This window comes from Coffea eugenioides, chromosome 5, assembly GCF_003713205.1.
Source record: "Coffea eugenioides isolate CCC68of chromosome 5, Ceug_1.0, whole genome shotgun sequence".
Classification (NCBI taxonomy): Eukaryota; Viridiplantae; Streptophyta; class Magnoliopsida; order Gentianales; family Rubiaceae; genus Coffea; species Coffea eugenioides.
The window spans coordinates 41,745,114-41,767,277 of NC_040039.1; the positions used below are offsets into that span (position 1 = coordinate 41,745,114).

General features: G+C 36.5%; 1 protein-coding gene across 1 annotated transcript; it reads right to left on the reverse strand.

Moving 5' to 3' along the window:
• Positions 1-1,292: 1,292 nt before the first annotated feature.
• LOC113770042 (histone-lysine N-methyltransferase ATXR3) lies at positions 1,293-16,158 on the reverse strand. The gene is made up of 20 exons (XM_027314391.1): positions 15,992-16,158; positions 13,411-15,795; positions 13,234-13,290; positions 11,384-12,580; positions 9,901-10,253; positions 9,180-9,713; positions 8,995-9,095; positions 7,219-8,260; positions 7,043-7,114; positions 5,617-5,727; positions 5,370-5,470; positions 4,513-4,612; positions 4,267-4,362; positions 3,860-4,027; positions 3,652-3,777; positions 3,472-3,525; positions 3,021-3,268; positions 2,821-2,929; positions 2,417-2,719; positions 1,293-1,832 (listed from the first exon to the last, which is right to left on the reverse strand). Exons 2-20 carry the CDS (start codon positions 15,644-15,646, stop codon positions 1,656-1,658), a joined length of 7,185 nt encoding a protein of 2,394 aa, XP_027170192.1. The 5' UTR covers positions 15,647-15,795; positions 15,992-16,158; the 3' UTR covers positions 1,293-1,655.
• Between the last annotated feature and the right edge of the window lie 6,006 nt (positions 16,159-22,164).

Genomic DNA, 22,164 nt, shown 5'->3' on the forward strand with positions numbered 1-22,164 from the left:
TGCCGTAGAAAAGACAAAGGCTTTTTATTTTGTTTTGATTTAGTTTTATCTTTTTGATTAGAGCACAAAAGGAAAAGGCCCTGTATATATTGTATTGTATAATTTGGGAGAAGCTAGGAATGGTCACACTTGTATTAAGAGTTTTGAAAGGAGTAACAACTCTTAAACTTGTGATTCATTACAAAATATTTGTATTATTTTATAGGAATAGAGATGTTACATTTACTTACTAATTATTCGTAGCGTGTTTATACATGTTAATTGTGTCTAAATTTTATTGGCATTCTATAATTGCACGTTTTAAATTTTTATCTTGTTCACAAATTTTAAATCGTAAACTAAATTTTTATCTTGTTGACAATATTTTATATTGTAAACAACAAGAACTGCAGTACCACTTCTCCGTATAATGTAAAGTATTAAAAACTAATAGTGACTGGCTCGTTATATCCCTTTTTTTTTTAAAAGACATACGGATTCTCAATTTATGACAAGCTCTATACTCGTGACGTAATGTAGTACCATTTTTCTAACATTTTGCAGTAATAATAATTGATTTATAAATATTCAATCTCTTTTGGGATAAATCATAAATGGAGCATCATTAGGGACTTAGCATTTCCTTTTGGTTTAAATAATAATGGTATCTTTTTTCCCCAAAATCATGTACAATATCTGAGCATCACACTTATAAATTACTATTCATCTGGCCAAAAAGTGACCCTACGGACCCAGATAAATCGGAATATCGGATTTGATAATTTAGGAATATTCATGCCGCCATACAGGCAACAGAAAAATAACACAACTTCTGCTCGACGAGTCCGAGTGTATGACAAAGCCAACAACATAATTTATGACCTGAAAAATGGGACTCATATCATCTTTTGTTTGGAGATATATTCCAATTCCACTCCGAAACCTCTTCAAATCTTTTTGAAATGGAACTCCCTCTGTATACATTTTGTTGCATGTTCGAGAACCTAAACATGCACCACCCACTTCACTTTATAAGTCACCCTGCCATACCTTTCTTACTTGTTCCAATGACAAGAAAAGCCTTCATATCAATATAATATGTGCATCAATTAAAAGTCGAATCATACCTTTTACCTGGTATGCACATATGCTCCTGATAATTAAGAGAATTACACAATTTTCGAAACAAAAGGCCCTCATAAGGCTTCAAATTTGTCATTTTGATGGTGCGGTAAAGAAGCAACAGCTTTAACCCATGAGCCATGAAAGCGAAAAAGGACAAAATAATCAAATCATAAGTCGTTCATCAATCCTTGAACCATAAAAACTCTCATCTTTAATTAGCCTAAATCGATATAGCATATGGAGGTTAGGATATAGCATGAAGCAAAATGCTTGGACAACCCGATTTTTCAGCCCTTATGCCATTTCCATTAAATTAGAAAGGAAGACTATCTACCACTAATCATGAATTACAAATCATATGAAAAAAAAAGGAATGAAATTGCAAAAAAAGATTAAACTGTACACAAGAATGGAGGGTGGAAGCAGCAGAATGGGGAATCAACAGCCAGCCCCACCTCACATGTTAACTAAATCTCGGAAACCATTCCTAAACAATGACTAGGTAGAAGAATAACAATCTAATCCCGCTGCTTCTCACTGCCTGCAAAATTTCACCTGTCCCACATTGCTTGGAAAATGGGAGGCCTGTGCTTCAACCAATGTAACATCTCCTTGTCAAGCGAAGCCTTGTTTAGTACAGCATCTAGCATAGGACTGCCAATGATTTTGGGAGAACTTGTAAATGACCATATACACTCCTTTGGCCAAGGTCTCTGAGGCTGCTTCTCCTGAGAAATAAACAACAAAATGACCATGAACGAGAAGACAATTGCAGAAATGTCCTAGTTGTAGAAGAACGGAGATCAAATTGCTGAGAGAGGCTTCCACAAATATCCGACAATTACTTGAATAATATCCAAGAACTTGGAAGGCTACTCCTAGATATGTGGTACTTGTGAAGTCCACAACTATGTCAGATGATGCAAAATGAAGATTGGATAACAAAATCCTTCATGTCGGTCAATAAGTCACTTGAAAGATGAAACTGAAGATCATATTTAAAAAAGCCGAAACAACAATTCGTGTCAGTGAAACCCCAGAGAAGAAGGAAATGGACATTAAGCAGGACAAATCATTTCCTCTTGCCATTAGTTCGGAATGACCAGTTAATTCTGAACATGCAGTTCCAGTATTATGAAGTCAGTTAACATGTTGCCTCAGGTCAAACTACTACCTTACCCTGACAGGAGCAGTTTAATTACTCTAGACTTTCTGCTCGGGCAGTGTGCCATATCATGATGTATAGTGGTTGATCATTTGTAAGATATGAGATAAAATGAAGCAAGAAAGGATCAAAAGGGAATTAGCTTACCATCCTTGAAAGCATAAACTTCACAGTCCTAGGACCATAAACACGCTGGCGTGATGGTTTCTGGACTTTTGCATAAAAGGAACCAATTTCTGGTAAAGACAAACAACCCCTGCTCGCTCTGGCAAGGCCACAATCTGGGTCAGCATTAGCTTGGTTATGCCAATATATCAGCTGTCCTAAACAATAATTCTCGCCATATGTCTTGCAGTACTCGTGACCCTGTGAGCCCAACTTATCTGCATACTTGGGACACAGGTCAAGCGGACTGATGTACACAGGCGGAGAAGTAACAGTCTTGTATTCCTGCAAGATGCAGCACTATAGTCACAGCATGCACTAACACCACATCAAGGCACAATATTTGCTCAGATTTCTATGTAAAACAAAAGACAAAAATCACTCACTCTTATTCTGAAGAAGCACTTTGTGTGGGCGTATATATGGATTAAATCAGCAGCAGCATCATGCCGACACTTATAAGTACAAGGAAGGTTCCGCACCTCATCCCTCAACCTGAGGCAATAAAAGGAAGTCCAAAAATTTACTATTCACTGCAAGAATGAGAAAGCAAACACAAGCACGTCATGCTTCTGATGAGTCTCACCATATTAACGACCTCTGCAGATCCGTCTCAATGTCATCAGAATCAGACGGATCATGAGCACGAATACTAGCCTTGAGTTCACTTAACATATTATCTTCCATATGCGGTGCTATGCACTGAATAAGGTCTTCCACGAGGGATTCCTCTCCGCTCCAGAGATATGAAACTGCTTCTCTGGGATCAAGCCTCTCAAGAGGGGGAGGGGCTCTCTTTGGATCACCAAAAACACATCGCATTACATACCTCACCTGTAAACACCACCCAGCAAAATAAAATTTTTGTTACCTTCAAGCTTTTTATAGACCAAAAACATGCAAGTTTAGAGCATAGGAAAAGCTTATTAGGCAACCATCCAGGTTGTATAGCTACAGCATCCGCGTAATGTTTCATTAATATCAAGATTCTAAAAGGCCTGTACTGCAGATAGTTTTCATATTAAGAAGTCCGTTACCTTGTCAAGAGTAAGAGCCAAATTCTGCAGCCTTTGGTTATATACACCTTCAGCCTGCAGCATTCAAGAGAAAATATAAGACCAGCACTCCATGTCTCCAAGTACAAAAATGGACCATCAAACCGAGAATAATCGAGATTATTTGAATAAGAGCCATACTGAAACTAAAATAACACTAACCTGAACCTCGGCATCACTCTTTTCAAAGTCCATCGAAATCTCTGCAAAATATTTTTTCTTTTCTTCCAAATTGTGCTTGAGAATCTCCTTGGGAAGTTTTGTCCTCTCAAAATTAATGAATCTCACCTACATCTCAATCAACATAATCAAGGTGGATCCTCAAAGATTTTCTTATAAATTAGAGAGTAAATTGAGTAAAAAAACATACAAGACGAGCTGAGTAAGCAATCAGCCAGTCTGGTAATCCATCCAGCAAACAACTGCCAAGTCCAGCCTTTAACAGGTCAATATAATCTTCTTCTGAAACTGAATTCAATTCACAAGCTTCTAGCATAAGCTGGTGTCGGTCCAGGATTCCATGATACTCCTTCAGCACCTGGCAGACAAGTTAGCAGTTAAGTATACATAAATAATCAGACAATGACAATGGCAAATTATTTAGATCTCATAAACTGTAAAATCAAACATCCATCATGAAATAGCAGAAGCTTCTAAATCTTGCAAACCAAATACAAGATGTGTATGGAAACTTCTGCAAACAAAAATTCATCATAATCCTCCAATGAATCCCAAATAATGCTTTACACTTCAGGAAATTGCACTGATGCACTGTACCTTTTGATAGGCCCCTTCACCCGTCAAATTCAGATAACTGCCACGACAAACTTGGCTGCCGCATAAACAAACAGAAGCTTCATACTCTTCTTTACTCTGCAGAATTAATGAGGAACAAACTTTTACCTATCAGATTCTGGGAAAATTCAGGATTCCAGGGGCTAATTCTCCTTGTACTTAAAACGAAGGCTTAGTAGAGTTGTGATGAATTCTCCTTAGACTTAAGAGCAACATATAGATTCGCACCTCAGTAACAGAGTTATAGTCAAAAGTTATCTCTTCACCATATTGAATTGCACGTACAGTGTAGATTCCAATCTGGTATTGGCCATCAACAGCCGTAACCCTGCACTCATTAACAGATAGCCAGAACAATATTAAATAAAATCCCTGCAAATAACGAAACATTCTCTCCTCCATGCCACTAAAAGCAACACCACAAATAACAACAAAGATGCATGTAGAAAATAACCATCAACACTACCCAGCTGACCAACCTAAGCATTAGTGGATGACAATGTGCCAATGCCAAAGGGTTGGAGAGGGAAAAGGGCATACCAAATCAGTTAAAAGAACAACAAAAGAAGACGTATCTTTTAGCTGTCCAAATAATACAAGTTACCACTTATAAAAATTCATCATAGAATCATATCATGCTATCTAAAAAATGAAAATTAATATGTTGTATAAAAAGGATTTTCATCTAAAAGTATAGATCAAATCTTCAAGCACAATATGCAGCTGCCCAACAATATAATTTGGTACAACTATTATGTCCGCCTAAGACACCACATATACATACTCCACAAATCCATGAAAAAGGCACAAAACACAGCAAAAGTGGTGAGTCTCTCACACATAAGGGCTTCAATAACAGAAATCAAAAATAGAAGGGAAGAAGACAATAATTGAAATTCACGTGGATATTAGAAGCAAAGATATAACATGGCTAAACTTCTACATCCAAATTAATGATGATCTCTCCATCCAGAAGATATTCGATTTCATAAGTATTCAAAGCCTAGCACCAGAGATGAGAAATATCCATGAGATAGTGGAAACAAAGTATGCCCAGAGAAACAAATTTTCTATTGAAAACTTACTTTGCTTCACAATTAGGTCGACATGAGTGACATATTCGGCTAGCATAATTTGCCTTGTGCATTGCATCAACAACTACTAGATCATACCCATCAGCATCACCCTGCGAATTGGAACAATACTTAGACATGCAGAAAAATGGGAAAAGCCACCAACGAATACATCCATAGAATATAACAGAACACACAAGTTCCCAGTCAGGGAAATAGGAAACTGATGTAGAACTATTAGGTTAAAGATAGCACACACCTTTGGCCTCTCAAGATATATGTTGTAAAACTCTGGTGCTGGATCTTTACTGTTTTTCTGTAAAGACCGAATACCATCTTGCTTCTCAAACCACTTCCAAGTAGGATAAACCTGAACACGAAATCAGAGAAAATCTTCATTAGTGTGGGCAAGAAGCACAGAAGCATATTTTTCGAACAAAACTGACCCAAAAACATAAACAGAAAAAACATACACAAGGACCAATCAACAAGTAGGCCAGTAAAAATTCATTGACTAGCTCCAAAATATGAAGCAGGAAAAATAAACATTAAGATCTTGGGAGAATTAATTCCAAAAACCAAATACGGGTGTATAGAGGCAGAGCAATGCAAGCTCAGTCTCAAAATTTCTGACATAATCCCACCCTTATGAAGTTTCATCTCTTTTGGTACCGCATAGCCTTGTTTCTCCTAGCACTTCTGTTCCGGTCAAGAATTCCTACTGTTAAATCATATACAGACTCATGGGATTTTTTTTTTTTTTTTTGGTCAACAATGACGGCAGCAATCTCCTTCTGCCTCTCACTGTGCATCTATATAGGTTGGTAGACATCACTTCACTCTTCCAGCCTATTCCTAATCTAAAACTGATAAATTCCACAGAATAACATAAAACCACTTAGGCCCTTGAAGATGTTACCTCTACCTGCTGTTCCCTATGATTTGATATTTATCAATACAGGCTGGCCAGCCCACTCTAATTCAAACTCATCAAGATATCCACCATAAACTAGCTCAGGTGTGTCTGTCTACAGCACCAACAATTTTGCATTGAATATCACTCTGGAGGACACAACACTCTATGACATTATTTGATCCCCAAAGGAAAGAAACCCGCAAATAAACTAAACGCACGCAATCAACCAAACAGAAAGAGTCAAAATCTAAAAGGTCTCAAAGTGTTTCATAAAGCACCATAACAATCGGGTTTACTGTAACAAGTGAACTACTGAACTCTTAAGTTAGGCTACAAGACTTAGCCTCCAATAAAGCAACAAATAAGTTCAGCTGAGAGACTACTTCAAAATCATGGGCTTAGACTATAACGACAAAACTAAAGATATATGACTCCAAATCGATCATGTGTATCACCAAGGACCCCAGGAAAGTCATGCATAGGACACAAGGAAAGGAAACAACAGATCTCGTTCACTTCTACAGAAACATTTTTCACAGCAACAACTATTGTTAGTATAAGGAATATCACAAACAAAATGACAGAGCAGAAACAACCATACATATCTAACTCAATCAGCATTACTCTGAAATGTACCAGATCTGATAACCAAGAACCCTGAGTTACTGAAAACGGTACAGAGATAATCTACCCAAAACAAAAAGCAACAATAACAACAATAGCTATCCTGCAAAATTTACTAGCCAGAAAGTGACAATTTAGGATTTACCTCTCCCAAGAACTCAACAACAAAATCCTCCTCACCAAAGCCACCTTCTTTATTGCAGACCACACCAAGCCCCTGCTCCCAAAAAAGGGGGTGACCACAAATAGCCCATCAGAGGAGAGTTTGAGAAAACACATCAGAATCTACTATCGAAAGGGAAAAGATATCAACTCCCTTACCTTTCTATATGCAACATAGTTGTCCTCTGGACGACTATCAATGTTCTTCAAAATGAACTCACATAATCTTACAGTTCTCCAATCATGGTCTTCCTCAGCTGTATCCAGGATTTCCTCGAATACCGGTTTTAGTGGATACATCATAGGAGTATTTCCAGAACCAGTGAACTGCCTAACTTGTTTATTCAAAGTGCGAGGCAGCACATCTTCAATAAACACATGCTTATCAACGAGAGACCAATCTGATTCCTCTGGCATGGAATCAAGAAGAAGATTATGAGTGTAAGGGTCAATGCCATAAACTTCTTGTTCTAGCACCTGATCTCCCAGTTGTTTTCTAGGTCTATAGTCCTTCACTTCAGGGATTTCCATATCAGACTCCTCAGTTCCATTTCTCTGTGCATTGAGCTTCTCAGCATAATCCTCAGGGAGAGACACCTGCATCTTTCTTCTTACTTCCACCTCGCCAGCCACTACAACATAGTGATCAATGACTTCATATTTCCTAGTAACAGGAGGCACAAGGCTTGCCTTTGTCATCCGAGCACCCCATTCACGTTCATCAGCCAATGAATCGAATACTTCATCTGGAGGGAAGTATGTTTCTCCTCTTGCTTCTCCCGGTCCAATTTCTGACCTTAAATCTGAGTCACTTTCAGTGTCTGAAGCGGTGCTCTCACTGTCGGTCATGCTCTCATTTGAAGATCTGTCCATATCATCAGATGTTTCACTTTCTGAGTCCATAGATTTCTTATTCAATTTTGATAAACGCCTCCTGATTTCCCTATCAGATGCATAATCTCCATAATCCGAACTACCATTAATAGAGGAGGACCCATTGCTCCTGTTTGCGTGTTTCTTTTCAGTAACTTTCTTCTTGTGTTTAGAAGAAGACGATGAGAACCCTGGAGGAGAATCTTCCTTCCATATCTTCACATCTCTTTCAGTACATGACTTAGAACCATCCTCCAAACTTGTAGCAAGACGAATAAACAATGTGATAATATGATTAACATTTCTAGCATCACCTCGATTCTTTGATCTGGTTCACAGAGCAAGTCATTAAATTAAAATGCAAAACTTCATCATATCTAGTGAACATGTGATAAGTGGGAATATTAAAATAAAGAGCGAATGTTAAAAAGACTATGCAACCTAGATACTGCGAGTGGTGTGTTTAAAATACATTATGGTGTAAAAAATGTTGCAACTCTGTTGAAACCACCAAACTAGAAAATTGAGATTTAAAGAGGAATTCAGGAACATGTGGATTGACAAATTTTGGTTACATAGAGATGAAAAGCCAAAAAATCAATATTCAGTTTAAAGCTTCTACACAAGCAAAATGGACAATATTTTAGAACTGGCTAGAAAGACAAATTAGAGATTCAATTAGTATAAGAGAGAGAAAAAAGGATACTTTAACTGGGAATAATATTCAATGTACCACAGTCAAGAAGAAATCATATTTACAAAGTACATCAAGTCTAGCGTGGGGCAACCATACTTCCTGCTTCCCCAATACCAAGCCTAAGGTCATAACACATTAAAACCAAAACAAGTTAAAAGAAACCCTTAAAGATAATGTCAAGGCTTTAGGGACACTTAAAAAAGGGTTTAAAAAGGGTTAAGAGGTCTAACTACCAATTTTCTTCTATAGCGTCTGAACAATAGACTATCCTTCCAGTAGCATAAAAATGGGAAATCCAGGGGCTTTCAATACCAATAAAATAAAAATCCATATTTCCAAACCAGTCAGAAACAGAAAGCACTTACTTTATAGCATCCCTGCACATACGCCTAATATCATCTTTTACAGAACTCAAGCCCCGGCCAACATAATAACCACTTCTCATTCTGTTCTCAATCTCTGCAACCTGATCAACAAGGAGAAAATATGAGAAAAATGCATACAGTAGTATATATGGGACACAAACCACAAAGAAGCAAACCACGTGTACCTTCGGCACAAAAAATTCAAAAGTGTTTTCCTTCATTATGTCCTTTAAGCTTAAAGCCAGAAATTGCTCCATCCTCTTGTACCCATTTTCAGACTTTCTCAAGGCCAACCGCCTCATATGAGCATCCCTAGATAAGATAGATGAAGATTTCCTAGCGTCAAACAGTTTTGAACGTTTATACAAGCTCTGTCGAAACAACCGATTTGCAGAGTCTCTCCTATCAGAACTTTCCAGATAATCTCTCAATCCACTGGAATCATATGTTTGATTATCTAGACCACTGAAGTTCCTAGAGGCTGACAAAGTTCCATCAGTTAACTGTTTGAGACTCCTTGTTTTTGAATGTAGTCCCCGGCTCTTAATCCAGTTAATATTTGGAAAATTAGAGGCCAAGTCTTCCAATTGACTACAACCTCTAATGTCTACTGAAGATAAACTCGTGAATGACTGAAGAACTTCCTCAAGCGTAGTAGAACTAATTTTGGTGCAGCCACGTAGAATCAAGGTACTAATCTTTTTATTGTTATATCCATCCTGCAGGCAAAGAAATAAAATAGCTCAGTAAGAAGTTAAGTTTCTTTCTTATTTAGAATACTCAAACGCCCATACACATCCCCACCCATAAAACCCCAGGAATCACAGAAATACTGTGTGTACGCGTATGGTGCATACACGGAAAACAATCACAACAAGGAACTTGTTTGTATGAACACAAGATTACCATTATATTCCACAGGCTGGCATCATTGCAGTTTGAGGCAATAGACGAGAAGTCGACTTGTCTAGAGACTTGTTTGTAATACTTTAGGACATATCTCCAGTGTTTACAAGTCGAAGCAACAATAGCAAAAGATTTTAAATCTGCTCTAAGGAAATGAAAGATTCGTGCCAGAACTCGGTCTCCCAAATCAGCCCAGATTCCATTTTGATATTCAGCTTCAGCTTCACTAAAATTACCATCACCACATATGTCATCAAAAGACCATTCATCCTTCAATGGAGCCGAGACATCCTCCATCTCATACTCATCCTCGCTACCATCAATCCGCAGTCTCTTACTAGCACGCATTTGATCTGCAAGCACCACATGACAATATCAGGTCAAAACTCTACCTAAATTTCAACAAAATGGAATTTTAAATGTTTTCCAGTAATTGCCAGGTGGGACTAGAGGGGAAAAACGAGAGAATGAATGATATAGGATGCACAATTTCACATGGTAAGCACAATTACCCTCAAGACATCACCACCACTGACATGTCGCCTACCTTAAGTTAGAACAATTCTGCAGATTTTGGAAAGGGATACACTTTGTTTCACTGATCCAGATTTCAACATACAAAATTAACTCTTAGCACAGTTCACTGTCTTGAAATGAGGTGGCCTCCAAAGCTTTACAGAGTCCTCCTTCTAAGAATTTTCAGCTTAAAGTCTTTATCTCATTTCCATCTCATAGGTTCAAATTACACATATTTTAACCAAACAAACATGATACTTGCACAAGAAACCCATACAAAACCCAACTAATATCATCAGAATACACACCCCTAGCAGAAGAGGAACTTAGTCCTGTGAAGATGGAATAGTGCATCTTTGAGCAGTTAGAAACTACAGAGACAGCATATAAATTAACCTATTGTGCAAAGAAAATAGTCAATGGACCGTGATGCATTGGCATATTGTCATGAACAGATATTATGTGGCAACTTTGAAGAAGGTGAAACTTCTCAACAGATTGCACAAACATCCAGAGTGAATTGGTGACACCAAGAAAATATAAGACTAAAAAGTATGAGCTGGATAGATCGTGGTGCTTGATCACTTCAAGCTAGCATATTGTATCCAAGAAGAATAGATTCGTGATATTGTTTACAGCTATATGTTTAAGTACTCTCTTTTTCTTTGCAGGAAGTATCAAATGGCAGACCAAATTGAGAAGACAGCAGTCTGCAATATACTTTGTAAAAGCTTGTTGGATATAGTCAGGTAGATATTAAGGTGGGAACTAATTCTGCAGTTATAGAGAGGAGACTAAAAACATGGCTTGCCCACTACAATTCCACACAACTAGAAACTAATCATTCATACCTGATCAAATTCAATTTTTTAAACAAATTATCAGAACTCTAGGAGGGTATGATTTTTGACTAACTAATAAGTCACAGCAAAACACGCCATGGAAAGAAAAAAAAAAATTACCATACCAGATTTGAGAGCAGAGGGGTATACATGTCGTTCAGTCTCTTTCTTTGGCTGTCTTGCATTGATCCATGGATCTAAGACTTCATTTATTGCTGCAGTAAACTCCCGGCTCTTGTAGGATTTCATCACTAACTCATGGAGCTTTCCCTGAGTATACCCAATGAACTGTGGATGCATGCTGTGAAACATACTGGAAGCCCAGCTACATCTACCAAGTATAGCATCACTTGTTTCCAATCCAGAAGCTCCAGCAGTATCATTCAAGGCACCATTTACTCCTAGAGCTTTAGTGGGACCAGTAGCTTCTCTAGGAGAGGAAATTGGAACCCAAATCTTATCCACTTTCCTGAAAGCACTGCTATGCTTCTGTATTACACCTTGATCAGCCAAGACTTGCAGCTCTGAAAACGATAAAGGTCCTCGTTCATGCCCAGCACCATCAAAGTAGTACCACTCACCAAAATTCAGCTGAAGCTCATCTGCAGTGAAGATACGGTCTTTAGGAACACTTAAGGATGTGGAACTCTTCCATGAACAATGTGAGCCCTGTTCATGTGTGTTTTTCACTCTAGAAAGACCTTCTGACGATGACCTCTTTGTTTCACTAGTTACTGGGTAGTTTCTTGAGGACTTTGAAGAGAATCTGTCTTTAACCCTAGCTTTGCCACGAGGGTCAGAGAGAAGTGTATCATGGTCGTTCACTACACAAGCATTTATTCTGACCACAGGAAGCATCATTCCTCGAAATCCTCGTGCAATGTTAGTTTTACTTTGAGGTGTTCTGTTCACACTGCTATTATCATTCCATTCATCAGGAGAGGTAAAAGCCCAAGGTGGAAGATCAAGCCTTCTACTTTGCGAAGGATAATACAACTCATCTTTTCGCTGCCAACGAGGATCCTCATAGCCAGATTTTGGCATCTGGCACAGAGGATAGTTATCATTGAGAACAAGCTTTTTCCTCCAAGTTTTATCTTGAGAAGCTTCATCGATCCTCTTCCAGTCCCCACCCTTGCAAGACCAATGGCCAGAAAAGCATCCACCACTCTCACAAGCAAAAGCACCATCCTTCTCTGCTGCTATCATCAAAGATGCTCTCAACTCCACACTTTCTCTGGAAGCAGACTCAGAATTGAGCATAACCTCACTAGATCTTTGATCATTGTAATCACCCAGGTGAAGTTGATGCCAAGTGAAACCTGTGCATGATCCAAAATCAAATTCAGTATAACAGATTGAAAATGCCCCCAGTATACAGCTTGCCCACCTCCTCCCTTTCACTAAACAAAGCTACAAGACAAAATGTTGCAGTGACATAAATCCCAAGGCAGTTACATTAGCTTAGTACTTAAATAGATAAAATTGACTAATAGCTTAAAATATTAAAAAAAAAAAAGATGAAAATCAAAACGAGTATTTCAGCACATGCAAAATAGCACAAAGCTTGCACAGGCAATTAAAAGGCAATAAATGTATTGGGAAATCTTATGTGATAAGAGTTACTTAAAACCATGTTTCTTTTCCTTTTTGACTTTAAAGAGCAAACATAAATATAGTAATAATAATAATAATAAAAGATAATTTTGCAAAAATAATAATAAGAGTAAAATGAAAATTGAACACCAGATCAAAGCAAATTACATAATTACCAAGAATAACAAAGCAAACACCTCATCCATCAGAACATTTATAAACATACTTTTGTATAAGACTACATGGATCAACACTGCTAAGCTTCCAACCAATAAAAGATTACTATTAACTACAAAAGGAATTAACCCAGAAATATATGATAGATACAAACAACAAAAATACCTTTACCTAAAAAAAAAAGAAAAAAAAAAGATATTACCTTCAATTTTTCCCCATCTCTCCCACTCCCCATCCCCAGATGTCATCTGAAGCACTTCTGCAAGGTGCAAGAAATTTGTGACTCAAATTCAAATATGATATCACCAGAACAAAATTGAAAATTTAAATTAAAAATAAGCAAAATAATCAAGATCTAAAAAGAAGAGAATTTGTTTACCTCCAACCATCTCAAGTTCCCTGCCAGGAATAACTGTAAAACCATCTAAAAATGCACCAACCCTTTCATCAATATGAAGGTCTTCCAGAGGCTCTACAGACGCCAGATTGTCCCCAGAGGATATTGGATCTAAGGAAGGGGGTGGCTTTTCCTGGCCAACCTGACTACTAATTTCAGACAAATCTCCATTATCGACCAGTGTATTACCTGGAGCTTCAGGAGGGCTGACCAGCTGTGTGATAGTATCCGAAACAATTGAATGGAAATTAGAAGTCACTAATGGAGAGGCTGCCTTTTCAACAGTTACCCATCTATCACTATCCAGATGCTTGATCAAGTGATCTGACACAAGAAAACCTTCTTCCACTAATTTCTTTAAGTCAGATAATCTGGAAGGGCCCTGCTCCACTCCCAGGTGATCAAGATAAAACCATTTCCCAGTGGCTGCATCATCCACCACAGGTTCATGTGGTGGCGTATTGCATATGTCCATATCTTCTTCCATTGAGACCAGCTCCTCAGCACATCCATTTTCCTGAGGAACTTCCTTACCCGTCACTTCAGGAACTTGAGAATGTTCTTCCTTGTTTGAGGGCGGAACTACATTTCTAACCTTGGAAACATCAACAATATCCATGTGACTTCTATCCTCAGATTCTTTAACTGACATCCGCAAATCTCTTCCAATTGGAGCCTTCTGGTTGGGAGGTTTCTCATCTGCCCCTCTATTTCCACCATTACTCTTTTTGCTTGCCCCATTCTTTCGATTGGGTTCACGGGGCTTCCCATGATCAGGAGGAGACCGTTCCAAAAAACTTGGGCTTCGACCCCTCAGATACCGAGCTTGATTTTGTGGAGACCACTCTGAATAACTCGGGCTGCGCTTCCTACGATCATAGTGGTGACTTCTATCATATGGTGACCTACTGTGATCATACTGGCGGCTCCGATCGTATGGGGACCTGCTGTGATCATATGGAGACCTTTCACGATGGGCCGGGCTCCAATCACGATGATCATGGTAACGGGCCCGCTCATGTGGGGACCTCTCAAAGTGATGTGGACTGCTGTTATACTTGTCATAGCCTGCTCTTGAAGATTCGTAATGCCTAGAAGAGTACCTATCAGAGAGAACATTCCGGGATGAAGAAGAAGAATTTCTATATTGCCTGTCCACAGACCTGCGTGAATGGTGCTCTGATGAGTACATTGACCGAGTGCCATTATCAGAAAGCTTTCGGCTTCTAGTACTTGTGTAGTCATCAGAGTCACCACGATGTTTCCTGTCACTGCTGTCAATATCAGCACCTTGGCGCTTTAGCCTGTTACCTGAAGAGTATTCTCTAGCATAACTCTTGCCATTGCTGAGTTCATAACCATCTTCGTCCACAACTTTTGAGCTGATCCTTGGAGTCCTGTCAAAAATACCATCTTCATATCTAGAACCCCTCTTTGTAAGCTGATTCGCACTTCTACTGAGCTCCTTCTCATTCAAATACTTCCCAGAAGAAGGCAGAGGTGGAGGCGTCCACTCACGCTCACCTTTCCATCCTTTGTCTTTGGCATAATCATACCTTCTTGTTCTCGAGTAGCTGTAATCATCCTTCATTACCACCTCACTTTTGCGCCACCTATCTGGTACAAACTCCCCTTTTTCCAATTCTTCTTTCGATGAAGTCCTCCACGACCCAGATGATGGTTCATTCTTTTCTTCCAGTTTTCGCCATCTCCCACCTAAAAACTCCCCCTTCTCCACCTCCCCACTTTTTTTCCACTTATCAACAACACTTTCGCCCTTTTCAATCTCACTCCTGATCTCATGCTTCCTAGTTGTTGGCCTTTCCACAATCACCTTGCCATTCTCAATTGGCAAAGTACCCAATTCACCCTCCTCCACTTCATCCTTATTATTAACCTCACTATTAACAACATTACTACTATTGTTACCATTAATATTACTATTGCAACTATTACTAACCACAACTTCTTTCTCACTATTCACACTACTCTTGGGACCCAATTCTCGTTTTCTCTTAATCACTTTTTTCACCTTCTTCATAGTCTTCCCGTTCACTTTCACAACAGTTGTTGTAGAAGATGAACTAAGCTTGCTCTTACTACTGGTGCTGGTAGTGGTGCCGCTGGTGCTGTTACCATTACTTTTGCCTCCGCAAATAGGAAACCGCTCCATAATATGTGGCTGCGAAGGCACGCATGCAACACCGCCATCGCCCATGGAATGCCAGAATCCCTACCCGAAATCCCCGGAATCACCTTTCAGAAAATGGACCCTAATTCTCCACTTCTCCTGGGCTTTCCTTGCTCATACTTCTCTTCCACTACGGCAAAAAAAAGCCTCCAACCGGCCTCCGAGCAATCAAAACCCTAGAATTTCCATAAACAGCAATAAAACCACATAAAAATCCAAGAATTAATACGAAACTGCATCAAACGTTTCGGAAATTCAATTTAACTCCAAAAATGTAGGGTCTTGGGATTGGAAAAGAAAATATAAATAGCAATTCAATCTTGGTTTCCTTCAAAATTAGAAAACCTAGGGTTTTGAAATCTGCAGACTTACTTGGAGAGCTGAGTTGAGACGCACGGAGGGATCGACTGTGGAGTTGAGATGAGTTGAGACGAGTTGAATCGCCGGTGAGTTCAGATAACCGAGTCGAAATGAACCAGGTCGAGAGAGAATGGAAGAATAGAGGGCGAGGCGAAGAGAGCCTTTGACGAGGAAGGAAGGAAAGATCGATTTGTTTTTTATTTTCTTTAAACTTTTTTGACAGAGACGAAAAATAAGAATAGCTGAAGACGAATCTCTCTCTCTCCTCTCTGTAGATTAAATCCGCTTTTTTTTTTTTTACTATTTTCCTTTTTCGGCTGGGATATTATTTTCTATTTTTGTTTTGTTAAAGCAAAAGGGCATAACCGTAAATCCATAATTGATCAGTGCCAAGCAAATGGATCGCCCCATAAGAACAGTATCCTAATGACAACTAGAGATGACAATGAAGACGAATAGAGGGAGTAACAGGACGAGAATGGAAGAGGAGGAGATGGGGCGGGCCACAGAGAGGCGAGGATACTCTCGGCCCATCCCCTGTATAAATTAAATATAATTTAAATATCCTAATAATTATAAGTTCAAGATTTAGCTTTGTTATACTCCCTCCCTTTTTTTATAACTGACGTTTAAGGTTTTGCACACTAATTAAAAAAAGTTTTTCAATGCTTAAATCTGTACACTACTTTCCTTTTGTACCCTCATTAATTGTCCAATTCACCCATGTTTTCTCTCACTATAGTACTAAATGGTGCTGTTTTACTAGGCCAAAAGCAATGCATGGGAGTGTATTAATACCAGAGAGATAAAAGGGTAAAATTGTGAAAAAGTAATTAATGCTATATGGGGATAATAAAATGACAGATAAAAGTACACTAGAGCAAATTTCTTAAACGTCAGTTATAAAAAAAGGGAGGGAGTAATTCATTGGATTTGAAAGGATCGGGGATTATTCATTCAACCTTGCCTAGTAACAAATACAATTTTTTATTTTACTAGTCAACCGTTGCTATTCTTATGTGATAAGGGTTTTGTATATGTATATGTGTGTGTATGTATGTCTATGTATATATATATTTTCCGCTTCTCATCTGTTTGGTTTTTAGCCCTTTTATAGAAGCTACTCTATTGGCTTGTCCATTGGTTAAAGGACAGTTGATGTTCATTGGTTAAAGTATGGCTGGTTGGAGATGATGGTGTTACTTCAGTTAGGTCAATTGGTAATGTATGCCTTCGAAAACTTGAAGTAGCGGTAGCATTTTCTCGTTGTGTACTAGTGTTTTGACGAATTATATATTGGTTGCTGTCGAGTATATAGACCAACTCACAAGAATAGTATCTTAATGGTAACCGTCCTTCACAGTTGGTGGTTAGAACCGATAACAAATTTGAAAAGTGTAATCAAATTTCTGAATATGAATCTGTGGTCATGCATTTGAACAGTATTTAAAGTTTACAAAGTTATGGACAATGCTTACAAGTTTTGTGATTTCTAATAAATGAAATACGTTATATGTTTCCTATGTGTTACTATGGTTGACAATTGTTCCAGTCTCAAAGCAAACCATCACAAAGCCTTCCATGGTGCTAGCAACACCAAGTCATTGACCCTTATGACTTTTGAAGTTTCTTTTTTAAGTGCCTTCCAAGGAATGATGCCCTTGTTGGCATAGATTAGTGTGTATTTATAAAGGTTGAGATAACAAACATCTTTTTAAAAAATTTTATAACACTTTTTATAATGTGATATATTTAAAATAAAATTAGTGATCGAAAAGATAAAAAAAAGTTTAGAAAACGAGTCTATAATGTAAGTAATTTTTCACGTGTTTCCAAATAATGAGATATCCAGATGCACATATTCATCTTTTTTCTATCCTTCTGATTCTATTTTTTTTTTCTTTTTCATATTTCACTTTTATAACTGAAGGAAAATTTTCTTTTCCATATTTAAGGTTTCATATATACAAGGTTAAGAATGCAGTGATAAGGCTTTAGTTTAGGTTAAGGTTCTAGAAATTAGAGATTCTAGATTCTAATCTCTCTATTCCATCATCGCTTCTTTTAATCCTACCCCTTCTTTGATAAAGGAAAAAAAAAAAAAAAAAAAGAGGCTGAGAATGTAGATTCAAGACATTGGAGGTCATTTTCCGATTTGAGGACCAACTTTAGCAAAGGGTATTTTATTTTAGGGTTAATTACAAAAGCTCCCCTTAAGGTTTAACTAATTTTATATTTGACCCTCTAATATTGTTTTTTCTTACTTTATCTCTAAAACTGTTAGTCAACTGTAACACTGTGTAATGAAAAATATCAAAAAGACATCTATACCCCTATGGGTTAACTCCAATAAATCCCCTTAAGTTATATTGCCTTTTTGCACTATATCCTCTAGTATTATTTTCTCTTAATTTGTTTGTTTGTCCCTAAAACTACTCAAGACAGATAATATTTAAATTATCAGTATCCCTAACATAATAATAAAAATTATTGTATATTTATGGATATAGATCTTGTTAAATTTTATCTCTATAATTATATATTTTTGGATAGAGGAAAATATTTCGCTCATTTTATATGATAAGGGGAAAATAAAAATTATTAGTGAGAAAATAAACTACAAAAGTATTATTAAAATGGTCTATAGATTGGGTTTGTTTAGATTGAAAGTTACTTGAAAATTTTTAAATTAATACCATAATAATTTTTACTATTTGATGTTTGTGAAATATAAAAGTGGTTAAAAAATAAAAAGATGATTGAGAAACATGCTTATGATGAAACAAAAAAAAAATAGAAAAATTTAGCAATCCAAACAAATTTTAATAGCATCTAACTATGCTATACTAAGAAATGACCATAGAAACTTTAAACCTAAAACAACCATATTTCTCTCTTTTTAAAGTATTACCAACAAAGAAAAAAACTGTATACTTACTCCCATATAAAGAAAATATCTAGCTATTAAACAAAAAATGCAACCATATGCACATTACAAAGAGAAACTAACAATATTCAAGTATTTTTAGACTTTTAATAATAATTTCATATATTAATTTTTGTTATTTTTTCCCGTTACTACTTGAAATTAGCAAGATATTTCTCTCAGTCTTGAAAAGTATAATTATAGGATGAAATTTAATTAGGACCGTATCTATAAATATATTACTTTTTCATTACTATGTTAGGAATATTGATTTTTTTAGACATTATTTATCTCGGGTGTTATAAAATATTGGAGTTTAACTAATGATTTTAGTGATAAACAGACAAATTGGGAAAAAATGGTATTGAGGGGATAAAGTGTAAAATTAGTTGGTGGAATTACTGCATTTAACTATTAAGAATATAAATATGTTTTTGGCTTTACCGTCTCACAATGTTAGAGTCAACTAACGATTTAGATTATGAAGTGAGAAAAAAAAAGTAAGGGAGCAAAGTGTAAAAATAGATATACTTTAGAGGGCATTTTTGTAATTAATCAAGGAGTACTTTATTTTACTACTTCTGGATTTTTGGTTCTTTTGTATTATATTCTATTTATATTGGTTAGGTAGTATGTTCTACTTACGTGGATAAGCAAAACTGTTGGATACTAATGGTAGTACTACTTAGTATTTTAAAGGAATATTAATATTTCCCCAATTACCCCAATTACTAATATTTCTAATATTTCCCCAATTACCTTTAATAACTCACTAGTGCTGTTGATTGATACATGTGCTGTTTGAATTAAGAAACAAATTTGAGTCTTGTAGTTAATCAATACCTTTTTTTTTCCTTTCTTAAATTGACTGTTCAATAATTGCCTTGCTATCATCATCATCATCTTTGGCAAAACAAAAATTGGGGTTTGATGGTTCATAATTCATACTGATTGCCAGTTGGGTTGTCAAGAAATGGATTGCACTTGGTGTAATACTCAATTATGCTTATCATTGACCAATTTAGTAGTAAAGCAAAAAAATAATCAATCTATTCAGTAGTTAATTAAGTATGATGCTAGTAATTATTACAAGTCAGATTCTACGAGGTATTAAGCTAATAAACCAAATGTAAATTACTCTCCGAGCCACACTGGCAAAAGATGGTCTACTGCCACAGTGATTATTTACATATGGACATCTAATCTTAAGAAGGCTATTCTTGTCAATTAACAAGTAAGGGTACTTTCTCTGCATTTTTGGATGAAAACAAATTGGGTAGGGAGAATTTGGTAAAGTGGGGTGCTTTGTTTTGGCGCTCAAACTTTTAGGCCCAAAATATTCTAATTGGAGGGAGTTCCAAAGTTTCATGAAGATCTGGAATTTGGACATTGGAGTTTGGACTTTGAAATAGAATCTGAATCTCCAGACAAAGATGATAAGAGTGGCATTAGCCTATTTTTTGGGAAATTTTTGTGGCTTGGGTTGGACTTGTGTTTACATTTGGAACGGAACCAAGGATAACAACAATGCTAAAAGTCAACGGGGATTATACTACTACGTCTGTTTCTTTTACCCGTTCTTGTAGACTAGTGGAGTACAGCCCCTATCAAGTTATGATATTCTCTCTGTCATAGAATAAATTGTTTTGCCTTTGTCCTAAACATGAAAAGGTAAATAGATCATTTTACTACTCTAATAAAACATTTTTTTTGTTCGAATCTCAAATGTACATTTACATTCCCATTTGGATTGTGTATTGAACGAGATGATTGTGTAGTGTTCCTGCCCTGAGCGACAAAAAAAGAATTGGGTAGGGAGATGATAGAGGGGCAAAAACAGTTTATTGTTCGAATTTCAAATATACATGCCTGCCTGAATTGCTATTTTTAAGAGTTTTTTTTTGTAAAAAATATATATTGTAACGATTTAATATATATGATTAAAACTGTTTGGAGTTGTCTTGGAAAAATAAGAGTAGGTCCATTTTGACAAGAAAATAATCAAATCTTCCTAAAATAAGCCTTAATGATGTAGAGTCTTGTCATAGAAAAATCTGAACTTAACATTTGTATGCATCGGTAGGAATATCCTCAATTTTGGATGGCTAGCTTTTCTCAATGCATCAAGCAGTTCCTTTCTTTATGCCTTTTTTTCCCTTGGGAATGTTTAAATTTGTTATTTGTTTCATTTATACAATCATTATTGTTCTACAGAAATATATCTTCACAATGCAATTATTCCAATCACAATTGCCACTATCAACAAAACAAAATACTAGTGCTAATGAACACCGTACTAGAAATGATTTTAAACTTAGGATAAAAGTTAGATAAAATTCCAAACTATTACTGCTGAAAAGAAAATGCAAAGGATTGTATGAGACAACAGATCAATCTAATTCTTAAAAATTAGAAATTTAATTTTCTAGTTATTATAAAATAAATTATGAATCTCAACAAAGCACTAAATAATACCAAGTTCCCATTTAAGGAGGGTGCGTTTGATAAAATTAAAGTCTGAAATCTGAAATTTGAATTCATTAAGTTATTAAATTGTTAAGTATTAAATATAATACATTTGAGTGCATATCACATTTAGTGATAAGCGAATAGCTTATCACTTAATTTTCACTTATCACTTAATTTTGAGAACAAATTTTACCTAGAAAATTCAGTGTCACTTAATTAATTCAAATGTTCAATTTTTTGTTATTAAACGATCTAAATATGTTAAGATTTGAATCCATTAAATTTAAGTGTTGGAACGGAAAATCAAACACAAGCCTATATTACATCCTGTCAGTTGGTGCATTCTGTTCTTGTTCCATGTCTGGCCCAAAAAACCAGATGTGGTAGATCCATAGCTGTACAGCCCAAATTTTCAATTGGGCTCGATTGGAAACATCCCCAGCTTTTAGACATTGGGCAAGTGCAGGGAACCGGAACTCAAGCGTTAATATATGAAGCCATAAAATTGAGTTAATTTTATCATAGCTGACCTCTATCAGAGAAATACTGAGATTAATCAAAATATTTAAGCCTGAAAATTTTGTTTAGGTTGAATTATTGCCTCAAAATTCTTTAATTCATACCCTAGGAGTGTGCATCAATTTAGAAAATTTTGACAACTAGTCCATATAAAAATAAAAAATTACTGACACAGACTGATATTTAACAGTTCGCATAAATAAGAATTTTTTTTAAATTTTTTCCCTATAATATTTTCCATCAATTCTTTATCTTTTTAGATCCTTTACTT

Excerpts from the sequence above, each read along its gene's own strand:
- LOC113770042 (XM_027314391.1), bottom strand. The coding sequence starts at position 15,646 with ATGGGCGATGGCGGTGTTGCATGCGTGCCTTCGCAGCCACATATTATG. Across the intron at positions 5,728-7,042 it reads TTGTTGAGTTCTTGGGAGAG|GTTTATCCTACTTGGAAGTG; the intron begins GTAAATCCTAAA and ends TTTCGTGTTCAG. Across the intron at positions 2,720-2,820 it reads AGTGCTTCTTCAGAATAAGA|GAATACAAGACTGTTACTTC; the intron begins GTGAGTGATTTT and ends TGCATCTTGCAG.